Genomic DNA, 23,737 nt, shown 5'->3' with positions numbered 1-23,737 from the left:
AGGTGGGTGTGAATTTGCTAAACTGCTAGTATGACAATGTCTGAAACTTCTTCTTCTTTATGATGGTGCATCAATTTCATCAGGTGGTTCTATTAATTTATTCTTGTTCAGTCACAAGTCATGTCCAACTTTTGCAACCCCATGGACTGCAACACACCAGGCTTCCCCTGTCCCTCATCATCTCCCAGAGTTTGCCCAAGTTCATGTAATATCGGTGATGCCATCCAACCATCTCATTCTCTGTTGTCCCCTTCTCCTCCCTAGCCTTAATCTTTCCCAGCATCAGAGTCTTTTCCAATGAGTTTGCTCTTCCCATCAGTGACCAGGGTACTGGACCTTCAGCTTCAGCACCAGTCCTTCCAATGAATAGTCCAGGTTGATTGCCTTTAGGATTGACTGGTTTCATCTCCTTTTGACTCAAAAATCTTCCTCAGCACCACAATTCAAAACCATCAATTCTGTGGCACTCAGCCTTCTTTATGATCCAACTCTCACATCCTTACATGACTGCTGCAAAAACCACTGCTTTGACTATATGGACCTTAACTAATCTCATATTGAAAAGGCTGCGTCCAGACTTATGCCATGTGGATCAATACTAGAAAGAATACTCTTGCAAAGCTTTCATTTCACAGAGATGTTGTAATGCTCCTTTTACATTCCTAGCTTCTAGATGTTGCCTAGCACATAATAAGTGCTCAAAAATACTTGTTGAGGGACTTCCCTGGTAGTCCAGTGGCTAAGACTCCAAGCTCCCAATGCAGGGGACCCAGCTCCACTGCTGGTCACGGAACGAGATCTCACATGCTACAGCTAAGAGTTCAAATGTCCCAACTAAAGATCCCACATGTCGCAGGGAACACTGGTGCAGCTCAAAAAATAATATTAAAAAGAAAAACAAACTTGACTACATGGGAGCAGAATGAAATGGCCATTTTGTTTGATCCAATCTCATGTCTTTTGTGTCTTTGATAATACTTATCAGCTTTCTTTTCAGCCACCAAACAGGAGGGGATTTGAGAATTCTCTTGGTTCAGTGGCTAGGACTCTGCACTTTCATAGCCAAGATCCCAGGTTCAATCCCTGGTTGGGGAACTAACATCCCACAAGCAGTGTAGCATTTACCAAAAAAACGAAAAACAGGAGGGAATCTGATGGCTGAGTGTGCTGCTGTTTTATCTGATACCATTTGACTGTGTTTCTGTGTCCTCTCCCATCACAGCTCACAAGAGGACGAAGGGCCAGGGAAAAAATAAATCAAGGAAACCAGGTAACCTGTGTATGCTGCTTTAACCAGTGTTGCTTTTCACAAATGTGCCTTTTGCTCACCTGGCCCTCGAATACAATTCCAGGTGATAGCAAGAGGGGCTAGGACATGAGCAATCAACATCACACCCAGTTTCTTTTTTTTTTCCTGACCACACCACAAATGGTATGTGGCATCTTAGTTCACCAGCCAGGGATGGAACAAGCTCCCCCTGCAGTGGAAGCATGGAGTCTTAACCACTGGACCACGAGGGAAGTTCCCACACCTGAGTCTGAAGTCCATAAAGAAAAGTCAATAGAGGGGAAAGTGACCGAGCCGGGTCGGGTGGGTGTGTGAGGCAGAGCCCTCCTCGCCGCAGGAGCAGCTCTGCTGACAGCACCGGCCACATGGGCTCTGGGGAAAGTAACAGGAGTCAGATTCACCTCGAAGTTCTCTCAGGGGCCAGCAGGGAGGGGTTTAAGGTTGTTCTTCATTTGTTTCTGCTCAAGAACCAACTCAGGAATCTTTCCAGGTTAGATTTTTTTTCTCATTCAAAATGAGACCAGTTTTATTGAGTTCTCTGTGTGTGGGGGGGGGGGCGGCGGCGGAATATTCTTCCTTCAAAGGTAAGATGACCAACACAACTATAGGCACTGCTTTTTTTTTTTTTTTTTTTTGCAGACTGTGGAATTTTAATATCCAAACCAGGGTTGAACCCGGGCCCCTGGCAGTGAAAGCCCAGATCCCTAATTACTGGCCCACCAGGGGATTCCCAGGCTCTGTTTTAAAATGAACACGTGTACCTCCCTGCTGGTCTAGTGGTTAAGAATCCCCTGCCAATGGAAGGGACATGGGGCTCGATCCCTGGTCTGGGTAGACCCCTCAGGCTGTGGAGCAACTAAGCCCAAGCACCACAACTGCTGAGCCTGCACTCTCGAGCCGGGGCTCTGCAACAGGAGAAGTCACTGCCAGGAGGAACGAAGAACTTTCTCTAATTTTAACACTGTCTCCAAAAGTAAATCAGAAGTCAATTAAAACGGACTCAAATGCATTTCTTTTTAGAGCTGAATAATACACAGCTCTTTATCCACTCCACTGTTGACGGTCATCTAGGTTACTTCCATGTCCTAGCTATTGTAAATAGTGCTGCAATGAACACTGAGGTACATGTGTCTTTTTGGAATTTGCTGTATGATGCAGGGAACCCAAAGCTGGTACTTTGTGACAACCGAGAGGGGTGGAATGGGGAGGCAGGTGGGAGGGAAGTTCAAGAGGGAGGGGCTATATGCATTCCTATGGCCAATTCAAGTCAATGTATGGCAGAAACCATAACAATATTGTAAAGATATTATCTTCTAAATAAAAATGAAAACTTAATATATAAACGTTCATTCATTTAAAAGGCGAAAACTCAGGCAAACCTTATTTCTCCATGAGGAAGGACTTTTGAATCTGTGTTTACAGTTACTTATAGCAAGTTTTATGCCACTACTAACAATTGTAACACATCAAAACATTGATGGTAGCCATAACAGCAGTATCTAAATCTTTGGGTCTATATATAGTGATAAAAAGTGGAACACACAAAAAAGCTATCAATCAACACCACTAAATATTAATGACAAGTCTGGCTCATTGGGTGCTGCTTAAACAGCGGGTATTAGGGCGCGTCTGATGTAAAGGGCGTCCCTGGTGGCACAAATGGTAAAGAATCCACCTGCAATGCACGTGACCCGAGTTTGATCCCAGGGTCTGGAAGATGCCCTGGAGAAGGGAATGGCTCCCCACTCCAGTATTCCTGCCTGGAGAATTCCATGGACAGAGGAGACTGGTGGGCTACAGTCCATGGGGTCGCAAACAGTTGGACACGACTGAGTGACTAACACTATCGCTTAGAATATGGAAAACTCAACAGTGCTGGTTTTTAAATCTGCTTAAAAGTAAGTTAGATGCAGAGAAACACCACTTAAAATACTATGTAAATTTTCATCATACACACGTAACACAAAAATATTTTCTGTTCAAAAAGATTTTGTCATCATCTTTAATGGGAAACAACGAAATATCATGGAAACAGTTCAGTAGGGAAACGTTTACTATTTATCTTTCTAAATCTTATATTTTTCAAACAAAATCTGTTGATACTCTGCTTTTGCTTTCAAAAGTTGGTCATCATACACATTCGACCCATCTGAAGATCTTCGCGAAGACACTTGAAAGGCATCAGATGCCAATTCAGCCTCAACTGGAAAGAAAAGGAAAGAATTATATTCTTTACCTAAAATACTTGAGTTAAGTAACTATTAGTTACAACAAACCAACAAAAAAATGAAAAAACCTGAGACCTTTCCTAGTGTTCCGAAAAATGAAATCTATCTATAGGTGGCATGACGTGAAATACAAGATTACAATTCTATAACCTGCTCATGGTTGCACGTGTGGCTGAGCATCAGATTTCTGGTTTCCTCATTCTTCATTGGTTTACTCAGTAACTGTGTGCAAAGGTGCTGGGACAAGGACTGCAATTATAAGATGAAGGCGACCCAGGTCCACCCTGGAAAATGATATGCCTTCAACTGGAAAAACAGACAAACAGGCAACTTCCACACAGACTCATAAATACAAAACAGATTTAAAAGACGGCACAGGGACACTCAGAAGGGACAGCCAGCTTCGTGTCAGTACTGCCAGCTTTCTGGTGGAGGCGCTATGGAAGCAGATGCCTGAAGGACAGGAAAAAGTACAGGAGACGGAGGGGAGAAGCTCGTACAAAGACTGGAGGTGAGGACGCGCAGCTGTGGGATCCTACAGTCTGGCTGGTTAGATGCAGAGCTGAGGGCAGAGGAGGGTGGTAAGGAGATAAGGTCGCCTACTTTGGCAGGACCCAAACTGGTGTGGGTGTTTGGAGCTTTTCCTGAGGGTGAAAGATAAACTGGTGACAAAGTCAGTGACAGAGAAATTTTAGTCACCCTCCAAGTGACAGCTGCCCACCCGTGACAGATTGAGTCTGGGTTTCCAGCCTTAACTGCTACCGGCGCTTGAGAAGTGGGTGAACGCCACGTTTCCTGAGAATAGTGTCAGGTGCAGGCGGATCGTTCCACAGGGATGGAGGCAGTAGAAGAAGGAAATAGCCAGAAATAAAAGAAATGTATAGACCTTTAGAGATTGTTTTTTCAAGCTGTGGAACATGATGAATCAATAAGGAAGAAGGGTGTTTTTCACTATGACAGCTCATGCATTCACATTTCTCATTAGCTGTATGTAAGAAAAAATATTTAACATGGTGTCTGTTATCCAAACAATGGAAAGATATGCCATTTACTGCTTATGGTATATTTCAGAAATCAATGTCCAAATTTAACTCGTATGTTTTGGTAACATACCTTTCCTTACTTCTCTAGTTATACTCCTGTCCAACTCCTGTCGCATCTGAAATAAGTCAAATATTATTTATGTTTAGATAAACAAGAGATACTATCATAGGAATGATATCAAACTTACTAAATGTGACTTTTAAATAATACTTTTAGACACTAGACCTAACCTCAAGATTACTTCAGTAGAAAAAGAAAATCACATAAATAAAAGAAAATGAATTCCTACTTATTCTCCTTACAGATAACAGAGCATATTTATGGAATGCTTTTTAGATCAATCTGATAAAAAGTACAATAAATATCAGTAATCGAGAACACGTAATTTGAAAGAATGAGGGAATGACCCATAATCATAGGAACGACCCAAAAGATTACTATCTTCCCCCCTAACAGCTGCTTCCCTAATATGTACTTCTGAGACCTTTATTTTGATTTCTAGGTGAGGATCGTGTTCAAATGGAGGAAGTAGTCTGAAGTCGAATGTTAAGAAGGAGAACACATCTGCGATTTTCTTTAAACTTTCCCATTTAATGAAAAGACAGAAAGAGAAAATTTACACACAAGAACCAGTGTACCAGCAAGTTTCAATTCTGACGATGTTTAGCGAGAGGGATTCTCTCATAAGTGTGTTTCTGAACTATGTCCCGTAGACGGGGAAGGTCCCACAGGGGTCACTGCAGGGATGGGGAACAGAGAAGTCACAGCTGCGGGGCCTCTGGCCGCTCTTCAGCTACAAGGCTCTATGCTTGTCTCCGTTTTATGTTACACGGTTCCCTGCAGGAGTTTTCTTTTCTTTTTTTTTTTTTTTGAAAAAAGGTTCTTTTCTTAGGGGAAAAAAGAACTTTTTTTTAAGGTATGTGAGTCATTGATTTAGTCAAAGTTCCTAATTCTACAAAAGAAGTAACAAAGGCCATGTCCTTCTTACTGAGTCCAGAGTCCTAGGCCAGCTACTTTCTCAGATTAAGAAAAAAAGAAGCATATATTTTTAAGTATAACATAGACAAAATGATCATGTAAAACCTTGTTATACAACTGAATAGTGCTTGTGGTGTGACATGATTTTCTAAGTAAATTATGTGTTTTAAATGCATGAACAAGAATAAATCAATATCAAATTCCTATTTGTGGCAGTCGATATAGTTAATTTAGAAAGCATACATAGTTTTTAAACAGAGGGCAGGGAACTTGAAGGAGAGAATCTTTAGTTGAATCAAGCAGGCCAAAAGTGAAGAGATTCAACCTTAAAAGGATGTTCATTTCCTCTAGATAGAACCTGGCTTGCTAAAATGACTCAGCAATGAATTATCCACATTTTGGTTTATTGAGGACACAATTTAAAACACACAACAGATCTCTCTTTACTGTTTAGCATACTTCTATCCAAGCTGTCAACATTAGTGGGTATATACAAAGAGCAGGAGTGTAATCTCAACTATAATCTAAATCCGGTCAGAAATTGCAGTTGAACTTCATTTCCTCAGCCTGAAGTTTCAAGGGGAGTACTTATACTCCTACCCTCCTCATGAGAAGCGAGGAGATTTACCCAACGGGTGAATTTGGGAGAAGGAACTAAGAATTGCTTGCTTGGTTCCCAATCTCTTCTTTGAAAAGATGTATGCACGCAGCACCGTGAACTTGGGTCTGTGATAGGCAGCCCGCCCCTGGGACGGGGGTCAAGCCTTTGCTTTCTCCCCTTAGGCCTGTGTCTGCGTGGGCAGGTCTCTGACTTGGGATGAAGTGTCTGGAGGCCCGCTGTGACTGCGCAGCTAGAGCACGTCCTCCAGGTTCATGGCTCTCAAGTACTACGACCCAACGTAGCTCCAGTGCTGTCGAAGAAACCTTAGGTTGCTCTTCTATGAGAGCAAGAAGCCAAATGAGAAAACAGGTTGAGACTGCATGTAACAAGGGCTGCTTTTCTCTGCATCACCATCATGGAAACACCATCAAAAGCCATAAACTCGAGTGCACTGACTGAAATGGACATTTTAATCACAATGACTTCACAATGAAAACTAGTTGCAATTTAAAGACTCCCCTTCATTGCCATCTCAGGCATCATTCATCCAGGTGATGTCAAGACAGAGACAAAAGAGCTTCATTACAAGTTTTCAATATTTGATTTAACTACAAACTTAGAAACATTCTACAACTGCTCAGCAAAATATATTCTAGACATTTAAATCAAAATCCTGTCAGTAAAATAGCAATTAAAGGTGTACTCTTGTATAAGAAAATAACAAAAAATGTTAACCTAAAATCAGAAATTAATCTTTTGATTTAGCATCACAAACTTATTTAATTCATAAAAAAGATTTATCTAGGATTCCTTCAAATAAAAAGCATCCGTATGTCATTAGTGTTTAGATGCCAGTCAGTCACTTATGCTTAGGGGTAGAAAAACTGCGGTGGGAGCAGCAGAGCATGGAAATGATTGTGAACCACTGCCAAAGTGAAATCAATTAGAAAGTAAATCAAACATCTGAAAGTATACTTTTGGTTACTAGACAATAAGATATCATTTCTAAAGTAGAATTTCAATGCAGCTTTCCAAGAAATTTAAGAAGTATCTCTCAAAAAACAAGAGATCTTTGCCATACGTTAACATGAATCAGCCACACAATACTGTAAAGTAATTAGCCTCCAACTAATAAAAATAAATGGAAAAAAAAAAAAAGAGAGATCTGGGACCAAAAAAAAATCATTAAATGTCTCCTTGATTATCATAGTTGATTATGGTTTTACTTAGTATGTGTAAGTCAAAAAAACAACTCAGATGTTCACCAAATTAAAAACAAGGGTCATTTATATCAGAAATCTGAAACTCAATGAAAAAAATAGAAAAGAACTAACCTTGGTCAAGTAAGTCTCCACACTGTCATTTGAATGGCGTCGAATTGAGGTAGAAAACCCTATGTTTGCTCTTGAAATAAGATTTGTATTGAACCCTGAAGTAGGATTGAAATTTCCAACAGAACAGGGCTCCAGGACTGGCGTGCTGCTAGGAGTGCTGAGTAAAGCTCTGTTCTGCTGCTTCTCGACCTCAAGTTCGGTGCTCATCTCTGCCAGGCTCTCATTAGTCCTGGGGAAGATGGAAAGCACCGATTTCATTCATGCTTCCCTAAGTGACTTGCATTTTGTAAGTTGCCACACAGTAAATGGAATTCCTATTACCCTGTGTGAACACTGAAAGCAGAGAGCAGACCTGCTGGGAACAGTGACAGCTCTGACCTTGTTCTAAAGAAGCACACGTGTGTCTGGGCTCCTCAGGTGACAAGTCACAGCTGGGAGAGGAGAGAAAGGGCGTCAGAGAGAAAGGGAGGTGGGCTCACAGTGACACCTGCTGCCTCTGGGACACGCCTGCCCCCAGAAAACAGTTCAGGGATGAAGAAACACACCTCCCACAAAGCCACGTTCAAGTGCTTCCTCTCACCACCCTTGTACATACGTGTCACTCACGACCTCGGAGAAATTAAGCATTTGGCTCTGAGGAATCACCTCAAGCCACAATCTCAAGGGGAGGATGAGAAAGTCAGTGGGTGAGACTGAAGGGAGCTAAAACAGCTCCAGGAACAATGACAAGTATCCCCTGCTTTTCCAAAGTTCACCTTACTTTACTTCACTTCTACGAAGGGCCTATGTCAGCACCTCTTTCTGATGCTCCCCCCCCCAAAAAAAAAATTAAAAAAAAAAAAAATAGTAAAGATCTGAAGACAAATTTTGGTCTCATTTAAAAAGTCAAAACTCTGACCAGTGTTCAGTGTACACATTAGAGGGAAGGGCATGGCACTCCCGAAGCAGGGAGACTGGCCCCACCGAGCGCCTTCCCCGGAAGCCACACCCCACACCCCAGCATCAAGTCCCACAGCCCTGAACCCTCTCTGGGAGCACCTGTGCTTCCCTTGTGTATGCTTATTTGGGGCATCGACTAGCAGAACGTGCCCTAGGTCCCTGCTCCTTTGCTGTATGCTCTCTGGGCTTATGAAAGGCGTCCTAGGAGTGCTCTGCTTTCAGAGGCGGGGAAGCCTGGACTCGGCACTGCAGGTGGGATCTGCCCTTTCCAGCCTCCAGACACCCCCTCAGTCAGGCCACCATGTGAATTACCCTGCCTTTCACATCTGCGTTAATTTCCTCCTCTTTCACAAGCATGCCTCTACACAGTGTGGAAACACTTGATACAGGACTAAATTAGCCTGTCCTAAGGCGCCCCCTTCGCAGTGACTATCTAGTCAGCTTTCACTTCCGACTAATCTGAGGCACCGCGCTCTATAAATGTTAGGCTTTAGAGACAAAATAAGGAACTAAATTTATTTTCTGTGATTCGGTGTTTGGACTTACTTGTCTAGTTCATCTTGCAATGACTTTCTAACTTCAAATTCTACTAGGTAGAGATGCTTATATGTTTCATACTCTGCTTTATTATCTTCGTGCAAAGTTTTCATCTTAGAGAGTTCAGATTCCAAGTCTTTAATTCTTAGTTCCACCTGTTGAGATCCTGCCTGTCTCTAAGGCAAATTGAAAAAGATAACATCTTTAAAATAAGTATAACCTGGAAAATTAGATTTGTTTCCTTTCGTGTTGAGACACTGATTCAGAGAGTGATCACAAAGGTGAAAAAAAAGAGCAGAAGTTTAAAACAATTATCACTAATGTGAAGTGAATTAAATCTGAATTATAAAATGAAAGTGGAATGACGGTAATAGTAGTACTTATATAATCTGATAATTCAATGAAGAAGAGGATCAACATAACATTTTAAAAATTGAACCAGACAGCATAAGAATTCAAGAGGATGGTACTGGTTCCAAACCACAGTATTTTCTTTTCTTCCGAATGGTCTTATTTTATACCAACTGGTCTTATAAGTAAGAGGATTCTCTAGTGAGGATCATTCTGATAGGTCAATTTAGTGATAACTGTGAGGGAAACGGAAATATTTAAAGGGAAAACAAGTGCCCCCCGTCCTTCCAGAAATCTACAAAAAAAACTGTTCTAAGAGAGGCAGAGGAAACACACAAGCTGTATACATCCAAAATGTAATGTCCAGTGAAAGTGAATTCAAGCACATGACAGATCAACAAATTAACCTGCAAAAATAGGTTGACTTCCTTTCATTTCTCTACTAGATCCTGTCTCGCTCTTTCTTCAGTCTCCTGTTGATACTGCTCTACTTGACTGTGTTCTATCACATTCATTTCTTTATGACTTTTGAGGGTCACTACATCTTGCTCCAACTTTTTTTCTTCTCTCTAGTTTTTTTTCACATTTCTTTTGCATTAGTTTCATAGATAAAACCTCCTGTTGAAACACTTGATTTTTCTGCATCCAGGTGCAGACATTTTGAAGAGTCAGTTTCCATCTCTGCTGGAAAATCATCAGTCTTCAAGAAGAAAATGATACCGTTTGGTAATGAGGAATGTGGACTGAGCACAGCCTAACTCAAACCCAGGACCAAATTAAAACAATGCTATCTGTATTGTAGAATGTAGGACCAGGGATTAATCAGAGAATCAAGAAAGATGTTCACATCACCAAGAGTCACAAAATATGTTCTTCACTGGCATCTTTGTCACACAACGTTTGCAATTGATTTCATACTCTTTTCTTGTTCTACAATAATATTTTTCTATCTTGCCTCCAAAAAATGACTACAAGTCCCTTCTTAGTAGAATGTCTCTTAATCCTTCCTCCGTCTTAACGTCCCAGGGTTTTAAAGTAGTTCCAGGGATACTATATTTAGTTATCTAGGGCTAAGTTAATAAATGCTTCCCAAAAGAAGTCTCTGAGAATAAGACGCTAATTAATAAATCTTATAAACACGGATTCTATTCCATAAGACTTTTCCTGAACTACAAAGACTTTTTGCTAATTTTAATTGCAGTCCAAAGAGAAATGATTCACAAAGTTAAAGAAATCCCACCTCCTAACAGTTTACAGAGATGATCCATACATTTTTCTGAACAGCAACAACAACAAAATGCCTCATTCTTGTAATCCTTTGTTACTGTCCATTTATGCAAGACAAGTGCTGTGCATATCAAGAAATATTCCGTTACACCAATGCATACTTAGACAAGATTCCCCCTCATGGAAAAAATGGCAACAGTGTAAAATTAGGGGCTAAGCTCTTCCTCAGAGACTAGATAAAAATGGCTGAAGTGAAAAGGCTCCATGGGAGATTGACATTAAAGAAAGCTCCATGAAGGAGGAGTGACTGAGCACTAGGTCTCAAATCAAAGAGGACTAGTCAAGAAGAAAAGAAACTGTAAAGATAGAAAGGATAGCCTGAGCAGGGGCCAAGAAAGGTGAAATCAGTCAGTTAACCCTGAGGATAAAATCCAGCCACAAGGAAATAAAAACATGTACACAGAAACATGTCAATATTCACAGCAGCCCCAAAGCGGAAACAACCCAAAGCTCCATCAACTGTTGAATGGATAAATGGCTTAGCCACGTACTGATGATTGATCGACAACCAATAAACAGAAGAACTGATACGTGCAATCACACAGATGAACCTCGAAAACAGGACGTCAAATGAGAAAAGCTAATCTCAAAGGAGCACATACTGTATGATTCCACTTATACAAAATACCCAGAACAAGCATGTCTACAGAGACAGATATTAGACTGGGGGTTGCCTGGGACTGAGGGATGGAAGGCCACGGGTACTGGCTAAGGGATGCAGGGTTTCTTTTGGGGGGTGATGGAAAGGCTCTAAAATTGACTGTGGTCACAGGTGACATGTCTCTAGACTAAGAGATACTGAACTACACAAGTTGAGTGTATGATACGATATGTGAATTCTATGATATGTGAATTATATCTCAATAGTTTTTTAAAAAAATCCAATGGCAGGACCTAGATAAGCTTCTTAATTCTCTAGTTTGTATGTATGTACTATACAACATCTGACTACCTCCATGATTTTACAATATACTTAAAGGGAAAAGGAAAGAAGGCAATTCCTATACTTCACCTGGTTTTATAATACCCTTTCTGCACAAGTTATTCTGAAATCCATGAAACCAATATATACAGAACTCTACAGCCAGTCACAAAAGGGAAGGTGAGAAATGACAATTAACTGGAAACTTCCATTAAACATTATCCTCTGATTTGATCTGGCTTGCCTCATCATGTAATACAGCTATCACTAAAATAAGTATTGTTTCAAAGAAAACAAAGTCTCTCAACTTGTGTGAACAAAGAGGCACAGTTCTCAACTTGCCTAAGGGTAAATAATATAAGAAAAAATATATACTGCAAACGGCAGAATGAAAGTCAGAGTTTAAGAAATGAGTGCATTATAAAGACAAGAAAATTGTAGTAAATTACTTTTAACAAAAACACAAAAGAAAGCTGATCATGAAAATGAATGTCCTAAAACACTTCATCCTACATATTAACTGTTGACACGTTCAATTTCATACATACCTGACTTGTGAGTTGACAGAAGTTGTTCTTTAAATCCTGTGTCTCATCAACTAAGTTAGCACAATAGCGTGACATGACTTCCAGTGAAGCCTCTGACATAGACTGCTTTTTTACAGTGTCAGCCAGTTCTTGCCGAAGTTGTCTCACATCTGCCTAATAAGATGCTCTGTCACTGAGTTTATCAAATCACTTTACTATGACGTTGTCTTAATAATACATAACACCAACATATGGACTTTGAAAACTATCACCACACACAGCAACTCAGCTCCTTTTCCCTTCTCACTGAATCTGGTTACAGACACAGAAGGAGCCCCCCTCCGGCCTTCCTGATATTAAGTTACTCAGACAAAAGATGCAGACCCACTGCCCATGCCCTGCCCCTCCCGATAAATCTGCAGAGCTTCATCACCTCGCAACCAGAAAGAAATGGGTGTGAATGTGCAACAAGTGGTGGTAAATTCCACCCTGTGGAACATTTTCCCTCTTTCTTTATTAGATGCTTTGGTTAACTTCAGACATCTTCACATATTCCAACCAGTGCTCAGATCTTTCCAACAGATTCCTATCCCAGCAGTAAAATGAGGCCATTCCCTTGGGGCTTATCTGTCTGATACCTGGTGGTGTGTCTGTGTTAACCCCAGACCCCTAATCTCCCCCTGCTCCCCGCCTCTGCCCTTGGCTGACCACCAGGCCCCCCTGCGGAGCACAGGGGCTCTGCTCAGTGCTCTGCAGTCACCGCCTGGGAGAGGACCTGGGAGAGAACGGATACGTGTGTACCTGCACCACCGGGCCGGGCACCCGAAACTGACGCAGAAGTGTAAACCAACTACACTCCATCACAGAAGAAAAACACAATTTCCAAATGAGGCTGCTCCCATGGCCCTCAGGGAGCCTCGACAGCCTGGCCTCCACCTGCCTCTGGACCGCAGCCCCTACAGCCCGCTCCCTGACTCCCTCCATTCCTGCTGCTCTCAAGTCCTGCCACCCTTCATTTTTAGTGGACACGCTTGTATCTAAATGGTAGTAACTGATACTGAAAATGAGAATTACGAGCAAATTCTTGTAAAAATATTCTAGGTAAACCCTAAATAACAGTGGGAAGATTAAATCAAGAAGAATTTTGCTAAAGCTCACCACTTGAGTCCCAAGTTATGTTTTAATGATAAGTAGATGCATTTAAAGAGTTGAGAGGCTTTAAGAATAAATGATTCAAGGCTAAAATGTTTCCCATATTGACATCTTTCAAATTGACATAAATAAAAATAAAACTATACCAACAAATATGACACAAAGCTATGACAAGCTACTGAAGCCAAAGTATGACATGGGCTCTGGGAAACCTGTAATTGACTATCAAGGTAATCTATGTAACTGAAGCTTAATTTCAAAATGTTCATTTAGGTTTGAGCATGCTTCATCATGATACGGACATGTGGTAACATAAAAATTAAAATTAGTACCTTACAAGTAAAAGCGTAAATTACTAATATCTGTCTATATAAACAATCTAGGACTGAATCTCTTAGTACTTCATAACACACGATGTCTCGAGTGAAAATAAAGCATTTCTCGGGTCTAATTTTTATTTGCTGGATACAAGGTGTGCTTTTAGCCTGGATTAGAGACCACAGATTCACAGCCTGTGTATTTTTTTTATAGTCAACTAGATTCAACACTTAGCCAGAATCTAGTCAAATTCAAAACTCTGAATTTTCTTTCAGGAAATCTGAGACTTATTTCTCCTTCTGGATACTTACTTCTCTTTCTGCTTTCTTACTTTCGTACTGACACAGTCTCTCTTTTAGATGATTCCGTTCGCTGATTAACTTCTTGTTTCTTTCTTCTAGCATCAGACCTTGTTTCTCACTTTCGGCATGGAGTTTTCTGACGATCTGCTGAAATTGGTCTTGGATGCCAATGACTGTCTTCTCTTTACTGTCGGCTTTGTTTTGCGCATCATCCAGTTGCTGTCGGAGCAACGTGTTTTCACTCTGGAGTTGAGATAATCTCTCCTCTAAGGATTCCTGCTTTCCAAGGTGTTCATTCACTTTGCCTTGTTCATTCTGATACATGTGTTCAGTTTCCTGCTTTTGACACTCTGCTTGGTGAAGGTCTCTCTGGACACGTTCTAATGTCAAGGTCTTTACTCTAAGATCATCTCTTGTGCGCTGCAGCTTGATTTTTAGCTTATTGAATTTACGCTCCACTGTAGAGAGTTGCTGGGAAAGTGCCTTGCTGTTATCTTTTAGGTTAGCCACGTCAGACTCCATTTTGTCCTGCAAGCATAACCACTCGTCTTTTGCTCTCTGGAAGGCAAGTTCCAGGTCTCTTGGTGATGTCTGACCTCGATCGTGATCATGTGAGGCAGCAGCCAGTTTAGAACGGTAGGATTTCACTTCTGTTTCCAGTCTTTGTTTGTTTTCTTTTTTGTTCTCCAGCTTAGACTTTAGCATCGTATTCTCAGCTGCCAGAACATGAGGCTGGCCTGTATCCTGGGATATAGTCTTTGTTAATATTTCCTCAGTCAGTTTTACTGCCTTTTGAGCATCATCACTCTTTGCTTTGACAATTTCAATGTCCTCAAAATAGTTCTTTTCCTTTTCCAGGTTCTGACTTTTCACTGCATCTATTTCCAGTCTTAGGCTGGCAATTTCTTCCTGCAGAATGTGGTTTTTGTGCAACAGGTCTTTTGTTTCTTCATGACCAGCAAAAGCCTAAGTGAAACAAAGGAGATTTTTAGCTAGTACACAATAAAGTAATATTTCATGATTTCCTCTGAAATGAAAGATTATCCTGTCTGTTTATACACTGAAAAGGCTGCACCAAGTGTGTCTCCAACTGGAAAAAATAAGGTTCGATGCAAACCTCAGATTTTATAAAAGTAGAAATGTTCAGACGTTCAAAACTTTAATTGAAGACAATGAATCCATGAAAGTAAAAAAAAAAAAAAATCCCAAGAGACTTTTCAAGAAGCTCAGCCCTGGAGAGGCTTTTCTCTGAGCTACAATAAACCCAGAAGGCTTAAAATAAAAGATTTCTAGATCTGACTGTACTTAAACATTGCATCTGATGTGGAATATTTATACAATGGAAAATTACTAACTCATAAAAAAGAATGAAATAAAGCTATTTGCAGCAACAGGGATGGACCTAGACATTATCACCCTAAGTGAAGTAAGTCAAAGACAAGTATTATATCATGCTGCTTATATGTGGAATCTAAAATGAACTTATTCACAAAACACAAAGACACAAAAAACAAACTTAGGGTCACCACAGGGGAAAGGGGAGGTAGGGGAAGAGATAAATTAGGAGGTTGGGATTAACATATACACACTAGTAGATATAAAATAACAACAAAGATCTACTGTGCAAAATAAGGAACTACACTTAATATTCTGCAAGAAGAATCTGAAAAGGAATATGTGTGTACGTGTGAGTGTGTGTGTAAGTGAGTGTGTATGTGTGTTAGTCACTCACGCATGTATGACTCTTTGTGGCCCCATGGACTGTAGCCCGCCAGGCTCCTCTATCCATGGCATTTCCCACGCAAGAATACTGGAGTGGGTAGCCATTTCTTTCTCCAGGGGATCTTCCCAACCCAAGGATTGAACCCAGGTGTCCTGCATTGCAGGCAGATTCTTCACAGTCTGAGCCAGCAGGGAAGCCCCATTTATGTAATATACACACACATATTCAAATACATCTGAATCACTGTGCTGTATACCTGAAACTGATGCAACATTGTAAATCAACTACAATTCAATAAACAACACCACTCGCTAGCTTTGTAAACACTGCAAATGGTACCTCCTATAGAGCTGCTTCACAGTAAGAGTGTTAACTCTGTATATATTTAAATAGATAAAATTTCGTACGAAAGTTTTCCTTGAGAATATGCTACCTTCTAACATTTTAATAGGCAATTACAAGAATTACACCTATTGACAACTGTACTAAGTACTTCCACAAACATCAATTAACTCATTAGCTATGATGATTTTGGCAAGGGAGAAGTTAAAAATATAAGTAAGCTGCAGGCTTTTCGCCAGGTCCTCTGACTCTACTAGTCCTCTTACATCAAACCACAGTTACTTCTCTAGTACAAACATATAAACACAAAATGAGCCTCTGATTCCATCCATGGCACATACACTAATGGTAAATAAGGTAAAATTTAGAGAGCTCTTCTCAGAAACCATGAGATGATTTGCCGCTGTGATAAATTTCATTATCTCTCCATAATGTTTAACATAGTAAGATGGGGGAAATACAATGAAAAACACTTATTAACTATCACTAAATATATATTATGGCATATCTGTCACTGCTTTCAGAAGTTACTTGTACTGAAATCAGACACTAGAAGAATGACATCCAAAATATGGTCTCTGAACTACCTATACTTTCCTCCTTACCATCAGCAGAAGTGATAAACTAACCTAATGATTGATAAAGGAAGGAAATTCACCACCAAAACCCAGAATAACTATTATTAGTAGCAAGTGTTTTTTTCCCTTGGTACAGGGGAGGCACTTTTATAAGTTTATTCTAAAGAAACAACAGTTTTAAGTGTTGAAAAGTGCTTCTACAATGGACGTCTCAGTTATCTACAAACTGAGAAACTGTAAATGATGTGAAAAGGTCGTTGACAGGGCACTGGTAACAGAAATGACAGTGGAGCCAGGAGCAGACTCTGATTTAGACACTGGAGGTGAGGACGTGCATGCAGTCACAGACACGCTCACCCCAGAGCAGAGGCACTTGGTCAGGTAGCGCAATCGACGTGGGGAGCACACACAGCCTGCCTGGCCTAAAGCGCAATCAGGCTCCCGGCTCCTTCGAGACAGTCGTGAAAGATTTGAGATCAATTCCTATGGGAAATAATAAAGGCCTCTCCTTGAACGAGGTCATTGTATGTCCCTACTTGATTGCTGTAGACAAATGGATGTGAATTACAAATAGGACTCTCCCGAGCTCTTCCTGAGAGGTTTTCGTTGCGGGAGATCTGCTGCTAGGACCTTGGGGATGGGACCCGGTCCGTGTCTGAGAGGGACATCAGCTGGGGAGTGAATTCCTCTGCTCTGAGATGCCACTCGACAAATCTGCAGAATGGAGGACAAACGACTTCAAGAGTGTTTGGTTTCTACCAACTGCTGGAAAAAAAAATTCCACGGGGAGCATTCCTGTACCTCTAGAGGACGCCAGTTAACACCAGACCTTGAGGACTCTACTGTGAGGGAGAACCCAGCTGGGAAAGCTGGAGCCAGCTCTGAGCTGTTCAGGGGCAGGTGGACTGGAGGGCTGGACGGCACAGAGGGAGGGGGTCCACGACCCTCAGCCACCTGCCAGATTGCAGGCTAGAGGTAACTTGATGTAAAATTAGGCACAATCTTCCCTCCCCAAGCCCCTTCTCTTCTAGACCTATTCACTCACCAATGGTCCTACAAGGCAGAAGATCTGTCGCCTGAGGAGAGCGAACAGCTTAACCTCCAGTTTCTACACCAATTTCAACCCTGTGGTTCCTCAGTAACTATTGTGTGAGCTACTGACATGACCTCTTCCTCCCTCTGATCGAAAAACTGCACCCAACATTTCAGGATTATAGAATTCTTATTTCCGGCCTTGTTACTTGGCAATTTTGAATTTCTTTGCTTTTGTTTTTAAGAAGTAACCTAAAATTTCCCGTAACACTAAATAAATGGCACAACACTAAATAAGATGGTACTTTTCCAAAAAAGGGGACATTATAAATAATATTGAGAAATAGTCTTAGAAATTTGAAGTTTTCACCACAGATTGCTCTACCTGATTCCAATTGTTTCTCACAGTCTTCAGTTCCATTTCGAGTGCTCGGAGACTGAATTCTAACTGCTGTTTCATTTCAATTTCTTTACTATGTTTGTCTTCTATTCTTCTTAACTGCTCCCTAATTTTTTCATATGACATATTAGCATTTCTTCTCTTCTCTTCTTCTTGCTTTAAGGTGAATCTGAAAAATTAGAGAGCTCTTCTTAGAAAATCATGGGATTATTCGCTGTTGCTGCAATAGCTTTCGTTCCCACTTCACAATGTTTAAAATAATAAAAATGGGGGGAATGCAATGAAAAACACTTAATAATGATCACTGTTTTCATACACAGGGTTAAGAATCAAATTGCATAAAACTTTGTTTTTCTTTTGTCTTGAGAAAAATGGCTACTTCATACATCTGTGGGTGGGAATGTAAAGTAATATAAACTTTTCGAAGAACAGTTTAGAAATATAGATCACAAGCCTTTTTAAAACTTCTCATACTTTAACCAAATAACACAATATCATTAAAGAAAAATGTATTCAAAATAATTTGAGAAGGCAGAATGAATTTATAGAAAAGATGATCCTTGCAGTATTAAATAGAATATAGAAAGGTGAAAAACAACCGAAAGTCAATTTGGTAAGTAACTAATGGGGATTCCATTATGGTGGACTCCTGTATGGTCATGAAAACAATGATTTGGAAAAATATACATTAAGCTATTAGAAGCATTCACTGTTAAGAACCTGCTATATTATTTCCAAGAATTTCACACGCCACAATACGTTTTCTCTCCTGTAAAATCCAAGAGGATAGGTTAGTCCTTATAACACGCCTACATCTCTGCAGTATTATATGAAACAACAGCTCAAACATTTCTTTAAAAGCGAGATGTACGGTACCTCAAGCTGCTGAGCTCTTGTTCCCACTCTACTTTCTGATGCTCTAACTGTGATTTTACTTCTTTGGTTTCTGACAGCTCGTTTTGTAGCCCACGAACCTTACTTTTCATTTTGTAAATTTTTCCTCTAAGTAGTTCACAGTGACTTCTTTGAAAATCTACTAATCTTTCATAGGAAAAAAATGCATCCCGAATTTTCAACAAGCTACCAAAATCTGCATGATGAAGAAAACAAAGATAGACACACACAAAAAATTATGTGAGTAATTTCTGAATATAAAGAACTGTGCCTTTCACAGTCACTCATCCAGGCGCTGAACAAATATTAAGTGTCTATAAAGCGGAAGACATTATTCTAAGATCTGAAGATAAAATAGATGCCCCTGGCTCTTGTTTAGCTTGAAGTCTAGTACAAGAGAAAGACAAATCAATCAATTATGACGTCAGATAGATACTATAAGAAGAGACAGTTCTATGATAACATAACAGAACTTGACACAGATTGGGTCCAGGAAAGACTTCCCTGGGGCAGAGATGTCACACTGAGACACGAAGGATGAGCAGGAAGTGGTGAGCAGAGGAGGAGGAACAACCCTGTGGACAGGCTCCAGCTGCCATGTGTTTCTAACCAAGACAGAGGGAACAGCTATGGGTTTACCTTCCTCAGTGGAGCAAGCAAAAACAACACCGACAAAATACAGGAAACAATGAATTTCATGACAAAGGGCTTCAGGGAATGAAGGACAATGATCCCGAAACACAGGAGGTTAGCCTAAGGAACGCCCCAGCTAACTGCCTGGAGAGAATTTCCAGGCCCCGACATGGGGAGAAGGAATGGAAGCTGAGTTCAGCGGACTTCCAGAGTGGAGGTGATGAAGCTGAGAGTCTGGGGAAACCAACGCGGGCAGAGATCGCAGGTCAGAACCATGGAGAGGAGAGAGCGGAACACAGAAAAACGACCCTGGAGATCTGAGGAGGAGCCCCTCGGGTATTAGGCAGAGGAATGAACAGTGCACATGTGTGAGGAACCACCTGAGACCAGGGAGAAACCATCTGAAAAGACTACAGGAGACCGTGCCTGGTGCTCACTCGCTCCCAGGAACTCGATCTATTCTCCTGAGCCAGGCTGGAAAAACCACTTACCAGCAGAAGGAACAGGGCAGTCAGCAAGGTCTTGCCTCCAGGGCAGGAAATAATCAGCCCTAGCCCCAGGGCCCCTCTGGATGCACCTAACAAATCATGAGGGGCAAGAGCACAGAACGATCTCTGGAAAACTCTCCATATTTGGAAACTAAATCACACGATCTAAGTTACCCTTGGATCAAAGACGTAATGAAAAGAGAAAGGACAACGTATTCTGAATTGAAGGAAAACGAAAACGTTAAGACCAGCAGACATTTTAGGGAACTGACGAGCTGATTCTAAAATTCATGTAGAAAGAAGGGTAAAAACTAAAACCAGATGGAACTACACAATTGTGACCTTTAACCAGAAAGCAGCAGCAAAGAGAGGCAACAGCTGGGCTTGAAGCAAGGGGGTAGCATGATGAGACCTGAATGCTTAAAAATAGGTAATAATTACAGTTGCTGTGCAGACTGAGGTTCTGCCAGGTGGAATGGCAGGGAAAGAAGTCCTGAGATTATTTCAGTTACCCTAGGAGGGAAATGATGCTGACCTGACCGTGGATGAAGGCACAGGAAAGAAGAAGCGTCAACAGAAGGTTCAGGGAGTGAGGAGGATCACAGGCCTGTACATTCACCTTCATGTCCTTTCAATGCAAAACATACTTCTGAGACGCACAGCACTGTAACATATCCCTGGCTCTAGAGCAGAACTGACAAGGTGTGCACATATCACTACGCTGTACACAGACAGACTTTCCGTTAACATTTACACTGCGCTCCTACCTTTACACCCCACATCGAGAGGTTCTACTTGCAACGTGGAAATCATAGAGTAAAGCATGTCGCCATCCTCAGAAACAGTCTCAGAAGACTGAGTTAAGTCATCCAGGTCGTTCACGTAATTAATTTGTTCTTTGACCTACACGTAAATAATATTGTTTCACAACACCCTTAAAATATGTATAAAATATACTAAGTGTACAGAGGTGACAAATCTCTGTATCCAAACAAAAACAGACATTTCTTAAAAGAAGAGATTTTTATCAAAAGGATAACTTTATCAACAGTGTTTCTAGATGATGTGTTCAAAGTCAACCTCTCTAGAACAAAGGAAGATTTTCTATTTTACCACTATTCCTTTTACAAAGTCTTTGCAACAAGGGTAATATTCTTGAAAGTTCATTTTTTTTTTTTACTATACCTTCTTCTTTTCATGCGGTGTTATCCTTGCAGGCCTAAAAGAACAAATGATCCTTTTCAGGCTAATAGTAAATATTCAAAAATACAAACAATACCTAAACTTTTCTGTTTTATATAAACTCTTTGCATTGGCAAGTAATTGTCTATAAAGGATGCAGAAATAAATAAGAGCAGCATTAAAGGACACAGAAAATATATCAGTAATATTAATAAAGTATTAAAGTTAGATCCAAGGAAAAGGAAAAACATAAAGTTACCTGCGTTGTGTGATAGGAAACAGTATACCAGTGTTTTTTGCACCTGTTCTTTTCATTAAGAACTAACTTTTATGGCAATGTGACCTGTCTGGGAGGTATTCTTCCAGTCCTTCTAAGAAAGAAACCCATTTGAATGACCAAGATACTAGCTTTTTGAGGACATCCTATGCATCATCCATGCATTGTTAGAAGCACCTGATGTGTCTTGCAGGCATTCAGGCCTCACAGTCCTTCTGGGAGACGGGCACACACAGAGGCTGCGGGACGCACCCACGCCCCTCAGCACGTCACCAACCTCCCAGAATTCAACCAGGGAGTCGGCGTCAACACTGCTCTTCCTAAACGTGCTGAGAAAGTAAGACTGAAAAGCCTTTGAAGTAATATGATAGCAAATGAATCTATAGTACTATGTGAGGTCTAGCTATAGCTATAAAAAATGATTTCTGAATCTTAAAACATATTTCTCAAAAATTAAAAAAACTTCAGAGGTAGGCAAGACTGGAAATCTACTGTCCGTGAAGTTTTGTTTTTTGTAAAGAAATTCATCAATAGGCATTCATTCAACCATTCTGCTGTTTCTTCATGCATCTGACATAAACATACCCAATATGTGTTAATGACACTTAATACAGGAAGCACGGTTTTTGTCATTTAGATCTTTATCATCCAAAAGGAATAACTTGTGAAAGACTGCTAAGAATGTTTTTCTATTAAATAGAAACAAAATCTTCCCCTTTTCCCTGGAATCTATAAACAACTATGAAGAGTAATATGATGTGATGTTTCAGAGCACCTTACAAAATCATAGCTACTCACCATGTCACTATCAACTAGAATCATCAAGGAATGACCATATCCTATTCAGTATAGCCTAAGTGTTTGTAAATTCACAATTATGTAATTTGTGAAAATCTATATATGATAGAATTAACTTAAGCAATCATCTGCATAGTCCATTACATAGGAATTTTACACTTCAGAACCAATGAACAAGCCCTTACCATAAAACTATCCATGAACAGGAGTATTATGTACAATTAGGTTACTATAATACTTTAAAGATAATGCCATACAATCAATAAGCTTTCTAGGGTTGGAAATGCAAACAAGACTAAACTAAATAAACACGTCCTCTGCTGGCTCATTTCCAATAGCATACACACTCTAAAAGCTCCCTTCTTAACATAAAACAAGAAACACCTGTGAACTCCAATTCCTCTTCAGCTACCATCCAGTTCTTCACTGCCTGTCCCAATAACATTCCCTACGGAACGTTTACGTGTATTCCCTACAGTCCAGCTTCCAAGGGGGCTCTTTACTGAAATGACGTCCGGCCAGAGGCACTGTCCTCACCGTGACCTTTCAGCAGTGTCCGTCACTAGAGGTGAGCAACCTCTCGTCTTGGCCTGAGCACTGTACAATGCTGCTCTATTTCCAGAAGAACTCAGTGCTAATACTTCTTCCCCTACAAACAAGGAATCTGGAGAAGGTACCTGTCATCACTCTGAGCCACTTCCGTTGAAACGCTGTCATCATTCGCGTGCAGCAGACCACCGGTCAGCGAATCGGTCTTTTCAAATACTGGGGCCATCCCGCATCCTCCTGGTGCCCATTTGCCACTGTTCTCTTTCTTTACGTCCCTCCTGTGCACACCAGGGTCGCTGCTTTAAAAGCCCACAGAAAAGCCAGTGTTTTCTAATAATCCAACTGATAAAGAATAAAAACCAATTCTTATAAAATTCCAACTCTTGCCCATCTTAAGTCATTGATTAATTCACAGAATAGTTATGAAGTACTAACCATATGCAAGAAAACAAATTCTTCCTTCAAACACAGATACGTTTATGATACAATATGATATATAAAAGTTGACATATGAAAGTGATAAGTGAAATAAGGAAGGATTTGCAGAAGAAGTGAAGAGAGGAGGTCAGGAGAAACAGAAAAGGGAGAAAATCATTCCACTTGGAGATTCGCATGTGAGCACATACATCAGGCACAGGGCATCTGGAAGGAAGAGCACAGAATACATGGAAGGAAGTAGAGAGATGCATCTGGAAAGACACCGAGAAGAACCTCAAGGGTTACACTGGAAACCCGGATGGAATCCACTGGCTAAGCACCTTGACTCTTACACATGGGAGTCACAAGTAGATTTACACTATATTTTTAATTTTGCTACTAAATATAATAATGGTGAACTCAGGGACTTCCCTGGTCCAGTGCTACCAATAAAGGGGGCAGGGGCTCGATTACTGGTCAGGGGAGATCCCGCATGCCATGGTGCAACTAAACCGTGCTCCACAGCGACTGAAGCCAGCAGCCTAGAGCCCACGCTCAGCATCAAGAGAAGCCACCACAGTGAGAAGCCCGAGCACCGCAGCGGCAAGGACCCAGC

The 23,737-nt window shown here is 40.8% G+C and overlaps 1 protein-coding gene across 5 annotated transcripts; it reads right to left on the bottom strand.

Annotated features, from left to right (window-relative positions):
• Positions 1-3,280: 3,280 nt before the first annotated feature.
• Positions 3,281-23,511, bottom strand: LOC136155216 (ankyrin repeat domain-containing protein 26-like). Of its 5 annotated transcripts, XM_065917071.1 has the most exons (11): positions 22,833-23,511; positions 21,084-21,117; positions 20,666-20,801; positions 18,760-18,973; positions 17,869-18,052; positions 13,818-14,774; positions 12,058-12,210; positions 8,959-9,125; positions 7,474-7,702; positions 4,630-4,675; positions 3,281-3,491 (listed from the first exon to the last, which is right to left on the bottom strand). In XM_065917071.1, the coding sequence occupies exons 1-11, from the start codon at positions 22,928-22,930 to the stop codon at positions 3,355-3,357; spliced, it is 2,355 nt and encodes a 784-aa protein (XP_065773143.1). In that variant the 5' UTR covers positions 22,931-23,511; the 3' UTR covers positions 3,281-3,354. The 5 variants fall into 5 exon arrangements, with proteins under 5 accessions (XP_065773143.1, XP_065773144.1, XP_065773145.1 ...); XM_065917072.1 differs by lacking the exons at positions 7,474-7,702; positions 8,959-9,125; XM_065917073.1 differs by lacking the exons at positions 7,474-7,702; positions 8,959-9,125; positions 12,058-12,210.
• Between the last annotated feature and the right edge of the window lie 226 nt (positions 23,512-23,737).

Source organism: Muntiacus reevesi, unplaced genomic scaffold, assembly GCF_963930625.1.
Source record: "Muntiacus reevesi unplaced genomic scaffold, mMunRee1.1 SCAFFOLD_170, whole genome shotgun sequence".
Classification (NCBI taxonomy): Eukaryota; Metazoa; Chordata; class Mammalia; order Artiodactyla; family Cervidae; genus Muntiacus; species Muntiacus reevesi.
The sequence above is the reverse complement of the archived record's forward strand: the minus strand, read 5'-3'. Positions and strand labels throughout refer to the sequence as shown.